This window comes from Solanum pennellii, chromosome 1, assembly GCF_001406875.1.
Source record: "Solanum pennellii chromosome 1, SPENNV200".
Lineage (NCBI taxonomy): Eukaryota > Viridiplantae > Streptophyta > Magnoliopsida > Solanales > Solanaceae > Solanum > Solanum pennellii.
In genome coordinates this window covers 90,666,320-90,688,532 of record NC_028637.1, presented here as the reverse complement: position 1 = coordinate 90,688,532, position 22,213 = coordinate 90,666,320, and the positions used below count along the sequence as shown (strand labels likewise).

Genomic DNA, 22,213 nt, shown 5'->3' with positions numbered 1-22,213 from the left:
TATATATATATATAATTTTAATCACTTATTATGCAATATGTACCAAATAAATATAATATATTTCAAAAAACATAATTCATATTATTTTACTAATATTAAATTTCAAAATTTGCAAATAATGAGTGCAAATATTAATGAATTTTTGTTTTTGCTTTCACAAAAGTTTATTTAAGAACATAATTTCAATTAAAAGACTATTTCTCCTATCCTTTTTCTTTCTTCACCAAATTCAAACTCTTTCTCTCTCGTCTTTGAGTTTTCGCCAGTAAATTCTGAAGCCCATTTGCGAAGGACACGATCGAATTTGGGAATGGCAGCGAAACAAATGGAAGAAATACAGAAGAAATTGGCTACATTGAATTACCCAAGAGCCAATGCTCCTGCTCAGTCCCTTCTCTTTGCCGGCATGGAGCGATACGCTCTTCTTGAATGGCTTTTCTTCAAGTATAATCCCTTTTCTCATAAGAACCAAGTATTAACACTAAATGGGTGATCTTTATTTCTCTTAATTTTACTTTTTTGGTTTGAGTTCACAGGTTATTAGGGGATAAGTCACCATTTTCTCAGCAAAATCTACAAGGGGATGCTGTGGATCGCGATGAGGAGACTTCCCGCATTCAGTGTATAGCATTTTTCTTTTTCTTTTTTGATCGGTCAGTTTAGAGCTTTTATTCAATACCCTTAAACCCTTTTTGGATTGACGTTGGAAATTGGTCAGAATTCTAGTTCTGGTGCATTTATTTGGGAATGCAATGCATCTTGCTTGATTGTTCTTACTGAAGTTTTGATCTTAGTATGAGTATATTCTTTAGATGACTTCATTAACATCAACTGGGTTTATGTTTCTGATTATCAGTCAAGAGCTTTGTTTTGGTTCACTTATGAAAGTGCTGATTAAACCATTCATTAGTATAATCAGGAAGTCCTTGAGAATGTTTGTTTAGGTTTAGATCTGGAGAAATTGTAGGAAATTGTTTGTATAAATGTTGCTTCTTATGTCTGTTTTGATCAGGTACATTTGTGTATTTTTGGCAGATTTAGCAGAGATTGCAAAGTTTCTAGGCATAACTACTACTGTTGATCCAGAAGCAATCCAAGTGCGTCTTATTGACTTTTTTCCTTGTAGACGCATAGTATACTTCATTTTATGTTATGCATCACTGGTAAATGTTGAATCATATTTTGTCCTTTTTCTCGTTATGATTTGGTCAAGCACCTTTCAATCTTCTGCAGGTTTACCATTTGGTTATCACCAGCCTGGTTGAGAAATTTGCCACTGACCCCTATTGATCATAGGCCATACTGTACTTGGATATTAAAAGAATTTGTTATGGAGTAATGACATGAAACGTCACATAAGTTCTGATTAAAGGTTACACTAAGTGGTTCTACTCAAACAAAGAGATAAATATGACATTGATCCTTTGTTTAAAGTGTTTTACTTTATTTACCTTGGTTAAGGCTAAGTACTGCCCCTTTGACTCTTCATCTCAATTTTCACTGTTAATTGCTAGGATTGTATTACTTTAATTTTTTTAATAAATAAAAGAATATACAACAAATTAAAGGTAATGTTTGAAAAAGAAAGTTGCAGTTCTATAATTAGGTCTGGAAGACAAGTTCTCATGGCAAAATTCTTAGGATTGCCCATCATGTCTGGTTTTAATGTTTCTGATTCTTGGAATTCCCTTATGGCTGGGCCTATGATTCTCATTTATCAACCTATATGTGGAGGCAAGCAATGAGAATTTAATTTTTTTTACCCTCCTAATAAAATGAAAAATTTGAAGTTTCTCTGATCTAGCTAACTCTTGCTGGCGGAGTTACTTGGCATTCATGACGGTAGGAGGTAGCAGGTACTTGTGGAATAGTTAAGGGCATGTGCTGGCCTGGCACCACCGTTGTAAAAAATAATAATGAACGATTTGGATTTCTCAATCACCATAGCACATTATTATTTGTAGTGTAGTTCTCAACCTTTCTATATGCTGATGATGACTTAGATTTGGTGGTTAAAACTTAAGACTGCTGTCTCAGGTCAATATAGCATTTCATATGGTCTCAAAAGTTCAAAACTACGGTTCTTTTGTTCTTAATTAGCTCATGGAGGACTGATAGGAGTAGCACTACTATTAAAGCTGGATCATTTTGAGGTACAGTTTGCAGTTATCTCAGGAAGTGCCGGGTTATTATACTTCTTTCGTCTCTGGAGATACTGACACTTTTAAGATTTTGTCCATTTTAATATCATCATAGATTATAGAACCTTTAGACATCTACTGGCATAAAATAGTTTTTTAATAGTCATTGTTGTTATTTGTCATATTTTCTTCAGTGTTTGAGAGAGATAAAGGCAGTATAGAACTTACGGATTTCTTGGTTGATACTTAGACTTGTATCAATGTTAAAACTAATAATGTCTAAGATCCTCCCACAATTAGAAGGTTGTTAGGCTTCCTATGATCTGGTGTACACGCCTCAGTGGCTTTAAGTTTGTGTCATGCTACTGTGTGTATTGGTAAATTGAATAAGAGAGGTTAACGACTAGGTAAGCACCATAATTTTTATCTTAATTGACACAAACATGTGGAGAAAGACAAGCTCCTAGTTATGTGATAAAATGAACAACATCTGTAACAATGCTCACATCGATTAGTTTCCTGAAAATGAAAAAAATTGATCTTGCTGTTGCTGGCTCCTTCAGCAAGTTCTGCTTATATTTTGTCAAACTTTGCTATTCTAATTAAATTTTAGTGGTATTCCTTTTTAGTCATTTGTCATCTGGATATGTAAAGCAACAACAGCATACTCGGGTAATTTCACAAGTGGGGTCTGGGGAGGGTGATGTGTACGCAGCCTTAGCCCTATTTTGTGAAGGTAAGGAGACTATTTCCGATAGACCCTTGGCTCAAGTAAAACATATAAAAATAAAAAAATCAAGCAAGTAAAGCAAATACAGTAGCGAAGAAGCCATGCTAAAAACAACGAAGAAGAGAATAGTAGCAACAACAAATAATAGATCACTGAAACAAAAGAAAATAGGTTATACTAAAATCAAAGAAAAAGATTGTAGGTGAGTAATAATAACAATGTAGGGGAACTAGACAACGCTCAACTACCTACTAACCTTCTACCCTAATCATCGACCTCTATAACTTCCTATGATCCTATTATGGTCGTGTCCTTGGTAAGCTACAAATGTGCCTTGTCCTGGCTTATTACCTCTCTCCAAGACGTGTTTGGCCTATCTCTACCTCTCTTTACACCCAATATAGCACCTCCTAAAGGGGCAATTGTGCATCTTCTCTTCACATACCCGAAGCACTTCGTTCTCTCCTTCTTGTCCATCATGGAGGCCACTCCCACCTTATACCGGATTGCTTTGTTCCTGATCCTAGCAATATAAATAACAGGAATGGAACTAAATACATTGTGGTTTCATGCTTGAGATATTCCAATATACATTTATATAGAGCATGATGGAAGAACTTGGTATGCAAGTTATCATTTAAAATTCCTTTTATTTTAGGTCTTATACCGTATTCTCACTTTTCAACTTTGCTTCACTTAGTTAATTGGTGAGGGAATGGAAGTCTTTATAATATCATTGGTTATTGGTGGGACTCCCAGTGTTAACAAAATGCATGCATGATGTTAGAAATGCATGTGAAGAGGATATGAGCATTATCTGCTCCAGGAAAAGCATGTATGTCATGATGTTATCTATTCAGTGTAAGGAAGTAAAGGACATACAATTGGAGGTGGAAAGTCATCTTTGTAAGTGGGCTTTTAGGTTTGTATAGAGTTTGGTTGATGGGATATTCTGAGGTTAGAATACAAGGATACTGCTTATGATCCTCCGGACAATGATTGTATTCTGTAGCATCTTTGTACTGTTAGGCTTGAAATATTCTATTGCTTCCAATACTTTTGAGGTTTTTGATGATCTCAAAAAAAATGTTATGCTGATTCTGTTGCAGGGACGGGGTAGTTACGAAGATCGTATGGAAATGCTACGTCTTATTGTGGATCTTGTGGAGGCAAGCATGTATGCTGATAACCCTGAATGGAGGTTAGACGTTTGGTTGCGCCTTAATGTTTATGGATATTTTATTCTATACATACATTGAAACACACATTTCATCTCAGTTTGATTATTAATTTAGATTTGAAATACCTTAATCGTCTCTTCTCCTTGTAGTGTGGATGAACAGGTGGCAAAAGATATTCAATTGATTGATGCCATAGCTGAAAAGCAGTCTCAAATTTTTTCAGAAGAATGCAAACTGTTTCCTGCGGACGTTCAAATCCAGTCTATCTATCCTTTGTAAGGAAGATTTCTTTTTCTCCATCAAATTGTACGATTAATTTATTTACTTATTGAATATGTTATTTTCTTTCAAAGGGAACTGCTAAAGTCATAATGTGCTTTGAAAAAGAGGAAAAAATTACCTATATGAAAATTTGTATTCAACAGTAGCACCTAAAGTGAGAACCTTTTGAGATTGTTGCTGGTTCTGCACCTGCAATTTAGTCTTCAACAAAAGGCCATGACCAACCAAAAGAGCTTTTCCTCAAGTTTTTAGGTCTGTCACTTTTTTTCTGCCTCATTGTAGGATAAAGAAGACAGGCAAATTCTTTTGACATAGTCTCAAGGAGAATGTCTTTCTTTTTCTTTTTTTTTTAACCCTTCACTTCCACTAGGTTGAAATTTTGTGGCAGTATGCTGTGAAAGATTCCTCAAAGGCAAAGCAGGGTTTGGGCTTTTTTTTTTTTTGGGGGGGGGGGGGGTCAACTTGGCCACTTCTTGGGTGAAGGAAGAATGACGTGAAGTATGTAGAAAATTTGAAAGGAAAAGAATAAAAAACGGAGAGAATACTGAAAATAATGATTCACTTATAATCTTTGCTTTTGTTTGAGACTGCTTATCTTGATATACTGTCAAACCTCTTTATAACGGCATTGTTTGTCTGTTTTTTTTTTTTTTTGGCTGCTATAGCGAGATATTGTTATAGAGAATATATAATACAATATAATTTGAAAGTCAGTTCCAAAGAAAACTAGGTTGTTTTAGTGGAATGCTGTTAAAGAGATGTCCTTCCATATTAACTGCGATGGTCCTGTTCCGGTTCTGACTTGTTAGCCAGCAGTTATTTGGTGAGATATCATCCTTTTTGAAAACAAGGTTATATGTGCCTGCTTGCTTGAAGAACCATTTATCGTCTGCTTTTTATACTCTCTCGATAGTAACTTTCTATTGATCGTATTGTAATCGAAGTTCAGGCCAGACATATCTGATTTGGAGAAGCAACTTTCAGATCAATCAAATAGGCTTCTGAGTCTTCAGGAAATGGTTGATGATTTAGCATCAAAGGTCAATCCTCTCAGCACCCACTGCTTTGTTTCTCTTGTATTTAGTTTCAGTTAGTATGTATAAGCTTCAATTGGTTATATTTTTTGTTCAACGAGCAGTCATGGTTAATTCTTCTCTTGCAGCATCCATACAACCCAGATGAGGAATATGTAGATGTTGAAGCAAAACTACGGGGACATTTGGAATCCTTTTTAGACACTGCAAGAACCTTCAATACAATCTATACTAAGGTTTTGTTTTCTTCGTTATTCATCTATTATGACTCCCACGGTTATCTTCATTGATTGCATACTATAGAGGCTAGTATTTTGTGATGGAACCCCCATCAAGTCCTCCTTTCCTTACCCTTTGTCTCAGTGCCTTTATATGTCCCTTCTAACTTTTTGTGTTTGTCTATGCTCTGCATAACATATTTGAGGTTATAATGTAGGAAATACGTCCCTGGACCCACATGATGGAAGTACCACAATTGCATGGGTTTGGGCCAGCTGCCAATAGACTACTGGAAGCATATAAGATGCTCTGGAAGGTACGTTAATATGAATTATATGTTTGTTCAGGATAGAGTTTAGTGTTTTATCAACAGAAAGCCCATTTTATTAAATTTTGGAAGATCTGAGCCCGTTCTATGGGGATGAAATAGGTTTCACTAGTGTTGTATGCTTTGCCGATAAAACCTCTAATGCACGTAGGAGCATTGATGACATCTGTTGCCGTTTAGTTGACCATTCCTTTTACTAGGAAGAGATTGTTTTAGCTTTATTTGACATTGTTGAGTGTGGTTGTTGTTTCGGTCTTGTTTATTGGCAATAAATTATTGCCTTCTAATACTCTACTGCCATCTTCAAGAGGATATACATGAGTAATTCCTCTGTCTCGATATCTTTGACAGTTCTTAGGGAACTTGAAGAATCTTCGGGATTCACATGCAGCTGTAGCTGTTGGTTCCTCTGAAACAGTGGCTGGCGAGCCATCTTCCGTGACAAGAATAATCTCCGAATGTGAAACTGCACTTACACTCTTGAATCGCGATCTTGCGATTCTTTCAGCTTCTATTGCCCGTGAGCGAGGTGAAGATATATCTTTATAATTTATATGTGACCTATAGTTGGAACTAATTGCGTTTACACTATTTGTTAGTTCTTGTAAAATCACATCACATTGGTTGTTAGCTGTTCGCTGGTCATGTGTCTAATGAGGAGTTTGCAGTTAGATTGTTGTGTTGTGCACGAGTAACAAAGGCCTGTGATTTTTGTATCTAAACTAATCAAAGAGTTTTCAATTAGTTTGTGCATAAGTACCAAAGGTCTATGATATTTGTATCTAAACTGATCGATTAGCCAAGGGTTTATTCTAAATTTTTTTAAAAAGGTGTTAAAAGTTAGTGAACATTGGCACCTTTTTTCCCGGTGAAACTGAGTCATTTGGTTTGAATATAAGTTACTAGTTTCTAAAACGTGCGTTACATGTCCTGGTGAAACTGAGTCATTTGGTTTGAATATAAGTTACTAGTTTCCGAAACGTGCGTTACATGTTTGTTCCATACAATTATTATAAAGTTGAATTATTATATAGAAAATGTTGAAATTAGAAATATTAGTTTTTATCAATTTATATTTTATTCATTAAATAAAATTCATAATAATCGAATAGTACATTGACCATCAAGCAAGAAATATGGAAAAATAATTATATTACTATAGCATTTAATAATATGAATATATCTATATGACTTATCCTTAATAATCTCTCATTGCGCTTCATATTAGTAATACACAAATATGTAGCTACTTAAAAAAGCTATATTAGTAAAGAAAGATAAAAGTAAATAAATATTATAAGAGTACATTTAAAAACGAATCTAAATGTCATAAATTAGTAATTTCAGCACTAATAAAAATAGACTTATAACATTCATAATTTCATAGAAGATTATATTAAAGAAGTATAAATCGATAAAGAATACAAAAAAATTAAGCAGATAAGAATAAATACAACATTCATATCCTTCTTAAGACTTTTATTATAACAATATATATATTAAAAAGAAATACACAAGGAGTAGAGTTTTTTTTTCTTCCGTAACAAAAAAAAAGCAATCTAAAATGGTAAAGATAAAATTTATGATACAAAATATCATTGTAATGAGGATCAACAAATATTAATACTTTAAAACAAAAAAAAAAGTACCTGAAAATTGCCTAATGATTCACATCAACACGAGGCAAGTGGTAAAGAAAAATTACTTTTTCATGATACATATATATAGCTAAAGATTCATTGGATAAGATGAAAATGTGAAGAGTTGTTTAAGTTAATTTTCAGAAGTTAAGTTATCTTAGACATGGGGCAGAGGAAAGGTGATTATTTTTACTAATAATTCAATACATTAATTATACTAATTAAAGAGAGAGGATAACAAATTTAATCATTTGACCACATTAATTATAGAGAAAGAATAGATGATTTTTATTTTTTAAAAAAAAGTAATTCCTAACAATTTCCTATGAAATAATTTCTAACAATTTTCTATAAAATATTTTTGTCTTTCAAAGTTTGACTTTACACGTTCTTATTTTTAGTATTTAGTATAATATAATATAATTATTACTTCGTATGTAAATAATTAGAATTTAAACCATTGTGTCTAGATGCATGTATTTAAATATAATTATTTAATATTAAATTAATTATATATTTAATATTTAATTTTATTTAGGGATAAAATAAGGGCAAAATGGTAATTCAACTTTTAAGTTAGAAGCTTCCCACTTATAATAATATATGATATGATATATGATGATGATGGGATAAGTTATATTGGGATCGGAAATGATGAGATAAGTTACGTTTAGATGATTTCTTATTGAGTGTTCCGTTTGCTGTATTCGAAATAATATGCATTGCAAAAATTTTAAGAATAAGTTATTTGTTTACAAAAATACCCTTCATGAATGAAAATGGTTTAAAGATATATTTTTGTCATTTATCCATTTTATTTCGGGATTATTGTACTGTATATACTATCAAGGTGAGGGATAACTTATCCCGATACTAATTTTTGATCCTGGGATAATTTGTCAACCAATCAACAAATTAAGTGTCATAATACTAACCTTCCTTGTGACTTATTACATTACACCTAGTTTCTTTATTTTGATTTTGTTGTAAATAAATAGAGTCAATTAAGAGAGACAGTTGTGATATTTTATAAACTATAAGGAAGGTTAGTGTTAAGATGAAACATGTGGGAGGTCTCAATTCAAAAGCATATTAAACAAGAAAAATAGTAACATTAAAACTTATGCAACTTACAGATTATATCATCATTATTTCTGGATTCACATAATTTCCTAAAATTAATTTTAGTAAAATCATATTAACTGCAGTTTGAATAAATGTTATTACAAATATAAATACAAATATAAATAACATCACAGTACAGTGGAACTAAAAATGTCTAAAACAATGGCAAATTGTGTGAGACATTATTCATTTCTCACCATCTTTGCTATCCTAGTTTCTTCACTATTTCCATTCACAAAACCTTTGAACAATGTTTTTAGCATTGATCTCATTCATAGAGATTCACCAAACTCCCCCTTTTATGATCCTTCATTAAGTTTTACGCAGCGAATGAACAATTCATTTCATCGCTCATTCCATCGTTCCATTAGTCTTTGTTTACCTTCATCCTCTGTCGTTGTTGCTTCCAACAACGGAGAGTATCTCATGAGATACTCTATCGGTACGCCTCCTGTGCATACCTTAGGGGTCGCTGATACTGGCAGCGACCTCACATGGACGCAATGTTTACCTTGTAAAAACTGCTTCAAGCAACAATCTCGTATCTTCAACCCAAAAAAGTCATCGACTTATAAACCCTTACATTGCAGTTCCAAAATGTGTCACGCTGCCAATTTTCCAACGTCCTGCAACAGGATGAAGAAGAAGACCTGCAGGTATCATGTCAGGTACGGAGATAATTCGTACAGCATTGGCGATTTAGCAACAGAGACGATACGATTTGGATCATCGATACACAAACAAGTGAAATTGAAGAAAACAGTTATTGGATGTGGACATAATAACGCAGGTACGTTCAGTGGTGACAAGGAATCAGGGATTGTAGGGCTTGGAGGTGGAAAATTTTCGTTAATTTCCCAAATGGGTTCATCAATTGGGGGAAAATTCTCATACTGTTTAGCTCCGTTTTTTTATCAACAGAAAACCTATATCCCTAAAAGCAAAATCCATTTTGGTACAGACGGATTTGTTCCAGGAGATGAAGTTGTTACAACGCCATTAACTCGAAAATTCCCAGCAACTTACTATTATCTCACACTGGAAGGTGTTAGTGTGGGTAAACAAAGATTGGATTTCCGAAATGTGTCATTCTCTTACGGAGAAGGTAACATTATAATCGATTCAGGCACAGTTTTAACTCTGTTTTCGCCTGAAATCTACGTGAAACTGGAATCAATGGTGAAGAGTGCAATCAAGCTGCCAACTATAGCGGATCCATCTGGTTCTTTAAATTTGTGCTACAAATCCATTTCAATCGATAAAATCCCGATAATTACGATGCATTTTATAGGTGCAGATCTGAAATTGAGTCCATGGAATACATTTGTGGAGACGAGCGATAGCTCAATGTGCTTTGCTTTTGCTGCATCATATGGTGGTCAAATATTTGGGAATATTGCACAGATGAATTTCTTGGTAGGTTATGATTTAAAGAACAAGAGAGTATCCTTTAAGCCTACTGATTGCTCTAAATAACTGTTTATTTTACTAAATTAAATGATATAAATGGATATTTTGAAAGTTTAAATTTCACTATACATAAATGAGTTTGAGAAATTGTTTTCGATATGGTGTTATACTTATCTTACTTTTCAAATATGTAAAAATAATACTCTTATTTATTTTATACATGTATAATAAACATGTGATTATATAAACGAAAAGTAACAATTTGATCGTGTATAACAGTCAAATCAAAGACAAATGAATATTGATTTGATCAATCAATTTGAATTGAATCATGATCAACGGTTAAAAGTACTCATCGATACCAAATGCATTAAATGTATTTGAGTTTGATTGATCAGGTATTTCAGTCAAATCAACGCCAAATGGAATTTGATTTGACTGAGTGATATTCTGATCACTAGTTAAAAGTGGCTCTCCAACACCAATTGGCTCATCCAATGTAGGTGTATCTGATGTATTATTTGAGTCACATGTATTTTGCTCAAAAGTCTTAACACGTTCGAGATCAGCAGGATCAATTGGCTCACCGGTTATATACGAATTTCCTTGATCACTTACTTGAGTCAAATCGAAACCATATGGAACTAGAACTGGTTGATCAGTTTGATTGAAATTCTCATCATCATCTGGAGGACAGTAGTCCTCTAATAGTCTTCTATCGTAATTCTTTTCGCAATTAATTCCGCAAATTAGAAGAACACCCACAATAGCAATAACCATCATAAATCTTGGACTCATATTTTCACTGAAAATGTCTTTTTTTTTTAAAAAAAAAAATCTCTTTAATTAATTGCAGATCTCTTAGACAAAAGAGGTGAAGTGAAAGTAAATTGTAAATCAGCTTTAATTTAATAGGAAACAAAGAATGGAAATCAAAATTTAATTACATTAAAGATTACTATATGTTAACAAAATTAACTAGCATTTAATTGTTAAAATTAAAATGAGAAACTGATCTTATGCAAACATTTTGACACGAAACGTAACGTGTGTTGCTTAGCTCCTCCCTGTATTTTGTAACTTTCGATCATTTGGTAATAAATAAAAGTTGTTTATTCGCCAATAAAAATAATACCTGCATTTTTATTTCATATTTGATGGGTGGGTGGGGAGGACCAGGAGATAATGAACGTGGAAGGTCATTTATGGAACGTATTTTTTCTACTTTCATTTGAGAAGTTTGTACTTTCTAAAAACATATTTTTCTTTATTTTTAAAAAAATAATATATATATATATATTGGGGATAGAGGGAGGGAGTTACCAGGGGAAAATCGAGCCTTATCTATAAAATGAAAGTTCTTTTAGCAAACTAATTAAATTACTAAGATCCTCCAAACAATTAATCACAAGTCTTGTGATTTATTTTTATAAAAGCTTCCACTTCTTTTGCTCAACTTAATAACTTGAACCCAATAAATTGTATGATTAGAGATGAAAGTTGCTTACTATCTTAACAACTCGTCTTGTCATTTTCCTTTTTCGTAAAGAGACTTGTTTTCCTCAAACAACGAATAAGATGCACTCACCTACTTATACGGCGAATTCTCTAAGTGAAAACATGTGATAATCAAATACTCCTAATAAATAAAGAAGAATAAAGTCTTAAAGTGACTTTTTATTTTAATATATACGAGTCAGGAAGTTATTATAAAATTTTAAGGAGAAATTTTAAAAAATGACTGTAGTTTGGACTTAATTAGAGATTTATAGATATAATTTACATAATTACGGTAGCTAAGATAAGAGAGAGGGGAGAGAGAGAGAAAGAGAGAGAGAGAGAGAGAGAGAGAGAGAGAGACGAACTAGACTAGGAAAGAGAGGAGAGAAGTGAGCGAGATCTGGGAGAGAGAGAAGAGAGGTGAGAGAAGTTGAATAGTGGTTGTATTCATTGTATCAGGTAATTGTATAACGAATTCAAATGATATAACCAGAGTATCAAATTGTATTTATTTTAGGAGGTGAGATCCAAGTGAGATTGAAAGAGGGATGAGAGATGGTAAATACATGTTATATTTGTTGTATCATGAATACAATTGATACAAAATATAAATATATTTAATACAAAACAAGTGTTATAATTGTTTGAATACAATTGATCGGTTTCAGATATTGAATATAAGAACGAACATAATTTGTGTCAACAAATACAGTAGGCAGAATATAATACAATTCATACAGAATAAGTATACAATTGATACATAATACGAAATATAGTTGATATGAAATATAAATGCATCTAAATACATAATAAAATACAATTATCATATTTATGTGAAATGTTTTTAAGCTCTTATTGTTTGGGCTGGAGAGAGAGGGGCGAGAGAGAGACCCGGGAGGGAATTATAAGGTGAGAAACAAATTACTATTGAACCCTTACGAAAGTTTAGATAACCAACTAATTAAGCTACTACAATTCCCCCAAAAATCAATCATAAGTTTATGATTTGTTTTTAATCCCCTTTGGGACTTTTCACATCCTTTTTCTTTTTTTGAGAAAATTACGTGGGATGACAAACATCTCCAAGTAATAAGTTAATAAGAGTATAGTTTAATTTATTTACTGTCAGTAAATACAATTTCAGTTTTTTTTTCCATATTAATGAAACCCACTACCTATTTGTATACCGAATAAAAACCGCCATCCAAAAATTCTGCTTATAATTTTATACAAAATTAAATTTATCTCTCTTATCCTCATTGCATATTTTTCTCCTAAAATCACTATTCCCTTCTAATTTGAATTTCGAATTGAGAAAATTTCGACCTTCTCCCTCCAATTGTACTTCCACTTTTCAAAGTTAACCGCTAAATTCGTGTCTTTCAATATTTTTTTTGTTGATTCCTTCTTCGACAATTGTATATGTAGTGGGATTTTGGGGTCAATGTAGGGTCTATGACAAAACATAAACAAGTTCAAGTTGAACAATATGTTGAATTAAGATTTAAGAAAAAACATGACCAAATGAATTAAGATTGTTGAAGGTGGAAGTAAGAGAAAAGCCTTAACATTGATTCAGAGAAGATTAAATCTGCCTCATCAGAACTGGACAAATCTAAAGAACATTTAGAACATCAAGTAGTGTAATACAAATAAAAGAAACTCTGTTATTTATATACAAATTACCAAAGTTATGTATATATTGGATTGTATATTAAGATAGTATATAGAAAGTATTATGAGACAGTTGTTATTTGTATATCCTTTAGTTGTATACCAATTACTAAAGTTATGTATATTGTGGGTTGTATATTAAGGTAACATATACAAAGTCTTATGAGACAATAGTTATTTGTATACAAATATTTAGTTTTGTATAAAAGAAATTTGTTAAAATCATTGTATATACATATACAAAATTATAGTACATCATACAAATTCGTTGATATATACAAAAATTACGAACATAATAAAATATTGTATATATAAAAATAACACACTCAAATGCACAAACAAATTTCAAGCTTACCATACATACAATTGACAAATGAATATTATACAATTAGTTTAATCATTAATTTAAAAGAATAAACACGAAATAACATATGCACATATACAAATATAATCATATACCAAAATTATTGTACATTATACAAATTCCTAGACATATAAAAAAAATATATATAAACATAATAAAATATTGTATACAAACCAACTACACTAAAAAAATTAAAAACAAATACAACATACTCTTTTTCTTTTTAAACAAGCACAACTGTCATATATACAATCTCCATATTATGATGGTCCAATATACAATCAATAACGATAATAAATTACACACGAATATTGTATAAAAAGTTATATAAAATTTCTCAAATATATACAATATAATAACGTTTGAGTGTTTCATACGATTTATCTAATTTTCTTTTCAATATTTGATTTTGAACGGTTAGCTTAAATCATGTGATTGTGTAAATGTTTGTTACCGTATTTAACTACTGTTACCATTCAATGAAAAAGTAAAATATTGAATAAATTAAAAATAAAGAACGTTTTATACAAAATTAAAAGATACATAAGAAATTAAACTATACACATAAAATGTAATTATGTAAACTATACTCATATAATGTTATTTGATAAATTACGTTTGTCATTTATGAAATTTCCCCTTCTTCTTTTTTGTTTTTTAGAAAAACTACACAATTGGACATAGTTCTCTACTATATATACCATTATTATCTATACTTTCAAAATATTGCGTATCTTACGGCTAATGAAGAATTACACATCATATATTGAGAAAGATGCACTTAGATACAAATAATTTTTCTATCAGATACACTAAAATAGGAAAAAATGTGAGTGAGATGGGGAGGGAGGCGAATGAGATTCGTTATGTATCTTAGATACATAGGAGAGTGACGAGCGAGATGAGAGAGAGGAGAGGGAGACCAGCGATATTTATTATGTACATGTAAATCCACTTAGGTACAATGTGACTAGAACAAATTACACCTGATTCGACCATATGTATCCCGATATACGTGTATCTGGACGTATCTAGACACTCAAAATCTGTTAAGATACGTTACATAGCATACTAGAGTGTATCCAAGTGAATTTTATACAAGTTCCCCTTTGGCGTATTGCTATTTTTCGGATACGAGATATCCATCCTAGCCACTGTGGATGTATTAATTGCCCAATTGATACATCTCAAGGAATCAATGTTGGACTTATTAGATCCTTAGCAATTCATGTGGGGATTGGTCATTGACGATATCTTGGAAACCCTTTTTATGAATTTTATAAGAGGTCAATTGAGGTACAGATGCTCTATTTATCACCAAATAGCAATGAATACTATATGGTAGCGGCATGAAATTCCGACGAGCAAGTTGTTCCAGCTCGACACACGTCAAGAACTCTTGTAGTTTTCTTGTTGACTCGAACTCATAATTTCAAAATTGAAGGTGACAAATGTTTACCATATGAGCGACCTCTCAACCTTGTCATTTTGAAACAAACTTATTTTTCACCTTCAAACATGTCATTTTTAAGGAAACTTATTTTTCACCTTCAAACATAAATAGGTAAAAATTGAAAAGCATTCTTCATTATATATATCCTCACATTTTAATGAAGTCAAAAAACAGATTTATAAGTTGGGCCCTTTTTTCCCAATAGCAATAATATGGGCTCAACTTATTAAATATGAGGAGAAGATTTCAAATTTCATTGATTTCTGTAATCTGCATTAGATACTTTCAATATGAACTAATCCATGCAATAATTGACACTAAGATGAGTCAACATAAAAACTGTAAAATTTACTATGAAGGAAAAAATAATTAATGTTGGACTAGACAACAATCAACAAGTCATAAATTTGTATCTTACAATTTTTTTATATATAAATTATACCTGTGAGATTTTTGAAACTCCATCACAGAAAAAATAATAATCATGAAACTCCATTATTTCATCTTACTCTATCTTGCAAGTCTCTCTCATTTTGCGCAATCCAAAAATGATGGTTTTAGCATTGAACTCATTCATCGCGATTCACCAGAATCGCCATTCCATAACCCTGCCTTAAATCAAAGGCAACTAATGTACAACGCGTTACAACATTCCATCAATCGGGCAAGTTTCTTATGGTCTAAATTATCAACTTCTATAATTCCTGATATACACGGAGTATATCTCACGAAAATTTCAATTGGCACTAAACCAAGTGCCAAACTAGTTGCTGTTGACACAGGCAGTGATCTTATATGGATACAATGTGAACCTTGTGTCCATTGCTACGAACAACGAACTCCAATTTTTAATCCACAAAATTCGTCTACTTATAGACCAATTACTTGCAACTCTACTGAATGCATGAGTCTTCCAGGAGGCTCTTGTTATACGAGGAGAAATACATGTTTATATTCTGCTAGATATAACGATGAATCGTACAGTTATGGTGATCTAGCTAGTGAGACATTCACATTTGACGATGCAACAAATATTACTCATCCAATCAGATTGTCAATGTCCAACATAACTTTTGGTTGTGGATGGATGAATGATATCACTACACTTGATACTGAACCAGCTGGAATTATTGGTCTTGGAGCTTCACCTTATTCACTTGTGTCCCAAATTAAATCCAAATTTGGGCATAAATTTTCATATTGCTTAGTCCCATTTTTCCAATTAAATGTGTCTAGTAGATTGAGTTTTGGTGAAAATGAAGCCTTGATTTCTTCAACTAAACATATGGTTACAACCCCATTATTTTTAAAACCTCCAAAGGTTTATTATTTCCTAAAGTTACTAGGAATCACCATTAGGAATACAACGATTCGATTTCATAACACATCGAAGAAAGCTCACAAGGGAGGGAAGATTGCTATAGACTCGGGGACAACATTTACGTTTTTACCAACACATATGTATTCAGAGATGGAGAGAATAATGAAGCGCGAAATAAAATTGAAGCCTCTAAGAGGCAACACAACGCGATTCTTGCGATTGTGTTATCAAGGATTGGGTGTTTCAGATGTACCTCCAGTGATATTTGAATTTCAAAATGCAAAATTGGAGTTGGAAGCGTTAAATAGTTTTGTTAATATTGGAAATGACATTATTTGCCTTGCTTTTGCTCCAGGAAAACATTTGCCTATATTTGGGAATATAGCACAAACAAATTTCTTTGTTGCCTATGATCTTGACAAGAAGACTGTTTCTTTTAAACACCAAATTTGTGCCAAATTGTAACAAGGTTTATATGTCTGATATTTATATGATTATATCTATCTAAAAGTATGTAATTGGACTCTTCAATTTCCAAAGAAACTCATAAATGATATTCTATCGGTTTCTTTTTACTTGTTCAGTTTTTTCTTTTTTTACTTGTCATTTTTGACTAATCAAGAAAGAACATTTTACTCTATTGTCTTTGAAAAATTTAGCAAGTAAAGATATTTGAAATCCAATCAATAAATAGGGGTAAAATGATAAACTCACCATAGCAATCAATGTTTTCTTAACATGTGTGTCAAGTCAAAATTTGACAAGTAAAAAGAGACAGAGAAAGTATGAAATATTTTTACAAACTTACTCAAAGTTTTCTAATTGTCCCAGTTGAGACTTAGAGCCCGTTTGTATTAGCTTAAAAGTCGGTCGAATATACTTTTAAGTCAGTTATTTACTTCTGAAAGTGTTTGACAAATATAAAGAATAACTTAAATAAGTAAAAAATGATTTAAAATAAGTTACAACGTGTTTGGCAAGATAAAAAATGACTTAAAATAAGTTGAAAATCAAAACTAGGTCTCCACCTACTTTTTATTTTTTGACTTAAAAGTCATTTCAGTTTGACTTAAAAACTACTTTTTTTAAGTCAATCCAAACGACCTCATCCAAAAATTTAATATTCCTTCATCCAACAATAGTTGTCCACTATACTATTTTGAGATATCCAATAATACTTGTTCACTTTTTGAAATCAATGAATAATTTTACAACTTAGTTCCTAATTTACCTTATCATTTCTCTATTATATTTTTCAAGATATCATATTTATTATATTTAAAGGGTGATATAATAAAATTTATTCCCCTATTTATAATTTCTTAAAAATGTGCAGAGTCTACAGGAGATAAATTGTTGGGTTTTAAAAAGATGTGAATGGAAAGTGAAGAGTTGCGACTTTAATGAAAAGTTGTGACTTTTATGGAAAGTTGTGACTTTTATGAAAAGTGACGACCTTTCTGAAAGATTGTGACTTTTCCAAAGGTTTGTGACCTTTCCGGTAAGGCACGATAAGAATCTTTTTGCACTAGCCTTTGTTTTCTATAAATTGAGGGATTTGCTCTCATTTAAAAATATAGATTTTATGGACTTCTTCTTCAACTACTAAATCTAGTATTCTAAGTGTATTTTACTGCCGTTGAGTGGTTCGCTGACACCGGAGTTTTTGGTATCTATACTCTGGTGATTGAGATCATTTTACCCTGGGAGGTCATATTCCAAATCAAACCTCGGATACTAGAGGGGAATAATTTCCTTAAGGGGACACTGTGAGTTCAGTGAACTTGATCTTTTTCCTATTAAAAATTTTCCAGATTCTGGTACGTGTTTTACAAATTTTAGATTTGTGAATTAATTTCAGTTCTTCTATTCTTTTGTTCTTCACTGGTTCATTAAACTTGGTAACTTCGTGTTTCTGCAAAGTTTGTTGGAATCAGTAAGATTTTTTAGACACATATTAACAACAATTCTTCTTTAAGAAAAATATTTCATATATATTTTTTTTAAATCTCTTTCTGATTCTAATTTCGCTACTACTTTTAATTTTCTAGTTGTAAAAATGTTCTTAAGTTGTCATACAAAGATGTTTAAAGTTTTGTTCTAAGTATGTTTGAAATACAAAATGAACAACAATATTATTGGAGAGAGAAATAAAACAAGAAGTCAACAACAATAACTTCAGTAATTAACCCCTCCCCCCTCCCACCTCCCACCCACCCAAAAGGGGAAAACACACAAACCCAGTACTCCATATAAGCAAATTAATTACATTAATTGACTCACTACTCATTGATTCTTGATTAATTTAGCAAACACACATTTGACCCAAATTAATTACTAGGCCTGCTCATGTCTTCTTTTTCCTAGCATGAGGTCAACATGATCATAACTACAAATTAATCTTCTATGATATTTTGTCAGTATATAATATTCTGTAACTATATGATATTTATCATGTGGATATCATAAAGGATTAAATATTTTACTTGAAGCAATCAATTATTAATTTTGTATGATATAGTAGTGTTTTTTTTATAGGAATAATATATACCGTATGGATATCATAGTACATTGCAATTCTATACTTCAATTGCTACTAATTTGGTATACTATATTCTATCGAGTAAGTCGGTTTTTGAGATATAAAAAAGGTTTGTTTTTTTTCTAAAAAAAAAAAAGAAAAAGGAGAAAGAAGCTCAGAATACTTAGAGAATACAAATAATGATACAAAAAATAGCAAGATAATCAAAGCAAAAGAACAATAACATGTTCAGTGTAATCTTATAAGTGAGGTTTGGAAAGGATATATGATATACGTACACTTTACTATCGCCCACGTTTGAAAAGATGGGGTAGAAATATTGTTTCCAATAAACCCTCGGCTTAAAAAAAATGTAATCAAACATGTTTGAAAGAAGAGTGACGACACTGGAATGCAATAGAAAAAAAATCCTTAATGCACAAATACTTCATTAATTATCTTTGATCTCGAGTATTATTACATGACAAGTGATTTATTAAGACTTAATCAAAGAGACTATAACATTTGTGAAAATATTCTTCTCTTTGGCCATAGTATTGGCATAAATTTCTCTACACTTATTGAACACAACATCTATCAATTTATTATCATCACCAAAATGACTAACAAGTAAAGGTTGAGCAAAAGCTCTTACACTCTGTGCCTCATTGTAACCTTCACAACTAGAATCCATACTCTGTTCCCTCCTTTTCAACTACATACTGTATTTCTGCAGGAGATGGAGAGTACGTTGGAACGTTGAACGAATCCATTTTCTCTTCTTCTATCGATCCCTGGTATTTAATTCGTAGTCGTAATAACATCATGACATGTTTAAAGTTACAAACTTCTAACATAAGTACTAATTTGAATTTGCGTACCTCTGTAACCAAGTCTTTGAGCGCGATGGCCAAAGGCTCCAACATAAAGCGACACACATTGCTTAAGTGATGCTCATTTTCTTTACCAGGCATGGCTAATACCATACGTCCACCTTTCACCAATTCTTCTGAACGATACTTGAGAAAAGTCGCGAAATCTCTTTTATATTGCTTGGAATATGCTTTGAGGACGCTTGATGGGCTTGTACTTGATGCATAAATAGTCCCTTTGTTATTCTCAATTCCATCAGGCACCTATATATACAATCCAAAACGTACCTAGAGTCAGCTACCTGAAATAACTACTACATCATTTTCTTTCTAAATTAAATATGATAACAACACACACACATATATATATATATACCTAATACCAGTCTAATTTCACAAGTAGAATCCGAGGAGGGACTTGATAAATAAAAATATATTTAGTGCTTAAACTTGGAATCTCAGTTAGTTTATATATATAATGTAATTAAAAATCTATACATGTGTTAGCGTGAAACAACATACCTAGGTGTGACAATAGGGTGGGTTGGGTTGAGCTGAGTTAAATTTAGACGGGTCATAATGAATTAAGATAATAACTAGGTTAAGACCCGACTCAACCTAATTTTTACTTACTTTGTTTTATTTGTTCTTTTAAACTATTTTAGTACCTAATAAAATTATTTTTCTTTATTATAACTATATATAACATCTCCAATTGAGAAAAAAAAAGTTTCTTAAAAATATTTTGACAAGATTTGTCATGCCAGTTCGGGTTACATATCAAGCCTTTTTTTTTTAATGAATTGGATTGAAATGGGTTGAGCTAATAAATGAACGGCTCAATAATCAGTCCAAACTCAACCAGGTTGGGCGGATTGGACGGGTTGAGTTTGATTAAGCATACCTGAGAAAGCCAGTGAAGACTGTAAGAAGAGTGAACAAAATGCAGTTTTTTGGAAGGAAAAAGTCTAGTATAGAATGAACCAGCAACTGCCGCAACAAAGCAATTTGGAGGATCAAATAATCCATCTCCTGATCTCATATTCTGTTTTTTCAAATCTTCATAGAATGTTGGCAACAAACGAAAAATGGTATTAAAATCATTGCCAGGAAGATCATTCAAAAAAACATGAAATTCGGGCAATTTTTGGCCATTTTCTGTACATTTTTCTCGAATAGTTTGAATGAGTTGGGAAACCGGCAAGTAAGTGTTAGGTCCGGAGGAACAACCTAACTCCGCAATGCATATGGTTTCCCATGTTGAAAGGCTGTGGTACAGAGCAGATATAGCTTCGTATGTTATTGATGTTGTTGCGAGGATCACCTTTTGCTGAAGATATTTCAAAATTAAATTATCGAAATTTGAAAATTAATTGTATATACCACTATTCATTTGATTTTCGAAAATTAAAAAGTTGTGTGATGATACCTGAAACAGAGAATTTTTTGCATAACTAGAGTCTCCAATTCCTTCAGTCATGTGAAGAACATTAGCAACTTCCATTTTTTTTCTTCTCTTGGATTTCTCTATGGAATATGTAATGTTTGGTATGTAAGATGTAATTTTGACTTATATCATGATCTTAGCAAGTTGTTTTTCTTTTTTTTTATCAGATATTTCTAATGTAATCTAGAATAATTCTATTTTTTTTGGTCTGTTTCAAAAAAAAAAAAAAATTTTTGCAACACTTTAACTTTTCACGTGATGTTTAAGATCACAAAAAATTAAAAGATATTTTAATATATTTAACATAACTTTAATTTTAAACTATAAGATTAAAAAATCTTCTTTCTTTTCTTACGCTCTGTTTTAAGTCAAAGTAGACTTTTAAATAGGAGGGGGTAATAAATGCAAAAGATTTGATAGCCCTAAAGGTTGAGATTTTGAGCGCCGTAAAAATTGACAACTACATTCCATCCTTATAAATTTGAATTAGACCAAACCTTTTTTTGGTAGTTGAAAATTACGTCAAATTAAGTAGGCATGGTCATTTAATAACATATCGCGATATAAAATTATAATAAAATTAATGTTTGGATATGCAAATTTATATAATAAGATGAAATTTCATATTCTTTAAAAATAATGATTTGAAAATTTCATATCATGATTTGAGATATTGTAAATATAAAAATTGATCTATAAATTTATATTTTGTTAAAAGTATCCCACATTTATATCTATTAGTCATTTATTTCATATTTAAATAAAATTTATGATCATATCATTAATTCTCACCGACATACAATTTATTATTACTTTAAATCATTTTCCTACTTTATCATTTATATACATATATAATTAATTAATTTTTTTCAAATTTATTACTACTATTTTAGTGTTTAACTAAAATATAATTTTTATTTGTTTATTTTGTTTATTCATAAGATTGAATAAATAATTGAAAATATTTTAGT

At 31.5% G+C, this 22,213-nt stretch overlaps 3 protein-coding genes and 1 pseudogene across 5 annotated transcripts; 3 read left to right on the top strand and 1 right to left on the bottom strand.

The window, feature by feature from the left end:
- The first annotated feature begins 186 nt into the window (after window positions 1-186).
- On the top strand, window positions 187-6,688 carry LOC107010972 (AUGMIN subunit 7). The gene is made up of 9 exons (XM_015210258.2): window positions 187-444; window positions 537-622; window positions 1,036-1,097; window positions 3,981-4,072; window positions 4,202-4,327; window positions 5,284-5,374; window positions 5,497-5,604; window positions 5,805-5,903; window positions 6,267-6,688. Exons 1-9 carry the CDS (start codon window positions 311-313, stop codon window positions 6,462-6,464), a joined length of 996 nt encoding a protein of 331 aa, XP_015065744.1. The 5' UTR covers window positions 187-310; the 3' UTR covers window positions 6,465-6,688.
- Window positions 6,689-8,758: 2,070 nt separating this feature from the next.
- On the top strand, window positions 8,759-10,247 carry LOC107026537 (aspartic proteinase CDR1-like). Of its 2 annotated transcripts, XM_027912664.1 has the most exons (2): window positions 8,759-9,470; window positions 9,642-10,247. In XM_027912664.1, the coding sequence occupies exons 1-2, from the start codon at window positions 8,831-8,833 to the stop codon at window positions 10,154-10,156; spliced, it is 1,155 nt and encodes a 384-aa protein (XP_027768465.1). In that variant the 5' UTR covers window positions 8,759-8,830; the 3' UTR covers window positions 10,157-10,247. The 2 variants fall into 2 exon arrangements, with proteins under 2 accessions (XP_027768465.1, XP_015083027.1); XM_015227541.2 differs by having other exon boundaries at window positions 8,760-10,247.
- A 5,317-nt stretch (window positions 10,248-15,564) lies between these two features.
- Window positions 15,565-16,977, top strand: LOC107024833 (aspartic proteinase CDR1-like). The gene has a single exon (XM_015225783.2). The coding sequence runs from the start codon at window positions 15,566-15,568 to the stop codon at window positions 16,865-16,867; it is 1,302 nt and encodes a 433-aa protein (XP_015081269.1). The 5' UTR covers window position 15,565; the 3' UTR covers window positions 16,868-16,977.
- A 2,364-nt stretch (window positions 16,978-19,341) lies between these two features.
- On the bottom strand, window positions 19,342-21,361 carry LOC107028376 (annotated as a pseudogene). The gene is made up of 4 exons (XR_001457836.2): window positions 21,225-21,361; window positions 20,700-21,125; window positions 19,805-20,059; window positions 19,342-19,717 (listed from the first exon to the last, which is right to left on the bottom strand). The product of XR_001457836.2 is annotated as a salicylate carboxymethyltransferase-like (transcript).
- Between the last annotated feature and the right edge of the window lie 852 nt (window positions 21,362-22,213).

What these genes read in the sequence shown, in the direction of transcription:
- LOC107010972 (XM_015210258.2), top strand. Translation starts at nt 311, where the DNA reads ATGGCAGCGAAACAAATGGAAGAAATACAGAAGAAATTGGCTACATTG. An exon ending in TTGATCCAGAAGCAATCCAA is followed by an intron (nt 1,098 to 3,980) that starts GTGCGTCTTATT and finishes ATTCTGTTGCAG; the next exon opens with GGACGGGGTAGTTACGAAGA. An exon ending in GCTGATAACCCTGAATGGAG is followed by an intron (nt 4,073 to 4,201) that starts GTTAGACGTTTG and finishes TTCTCCTTGTAG; the next exon opens with TGTGGATGAACAGGTGGCAA.
- LOC107026537 (XM_015227541.2), top strand. Translation starts at nt 8,831, where the DNA reads ATGTCTAAAACAATGGCAAATTGTGTGAGACATTATTCATTTCTCACC.
- LOC107024833 (XM_015225783.2), top strand. Translation starts at nt 15,566, where the DNA reads ATGAAACTCCATTATTTCATCTTACTCTATCTTGCAAGTCTCTCTCAT.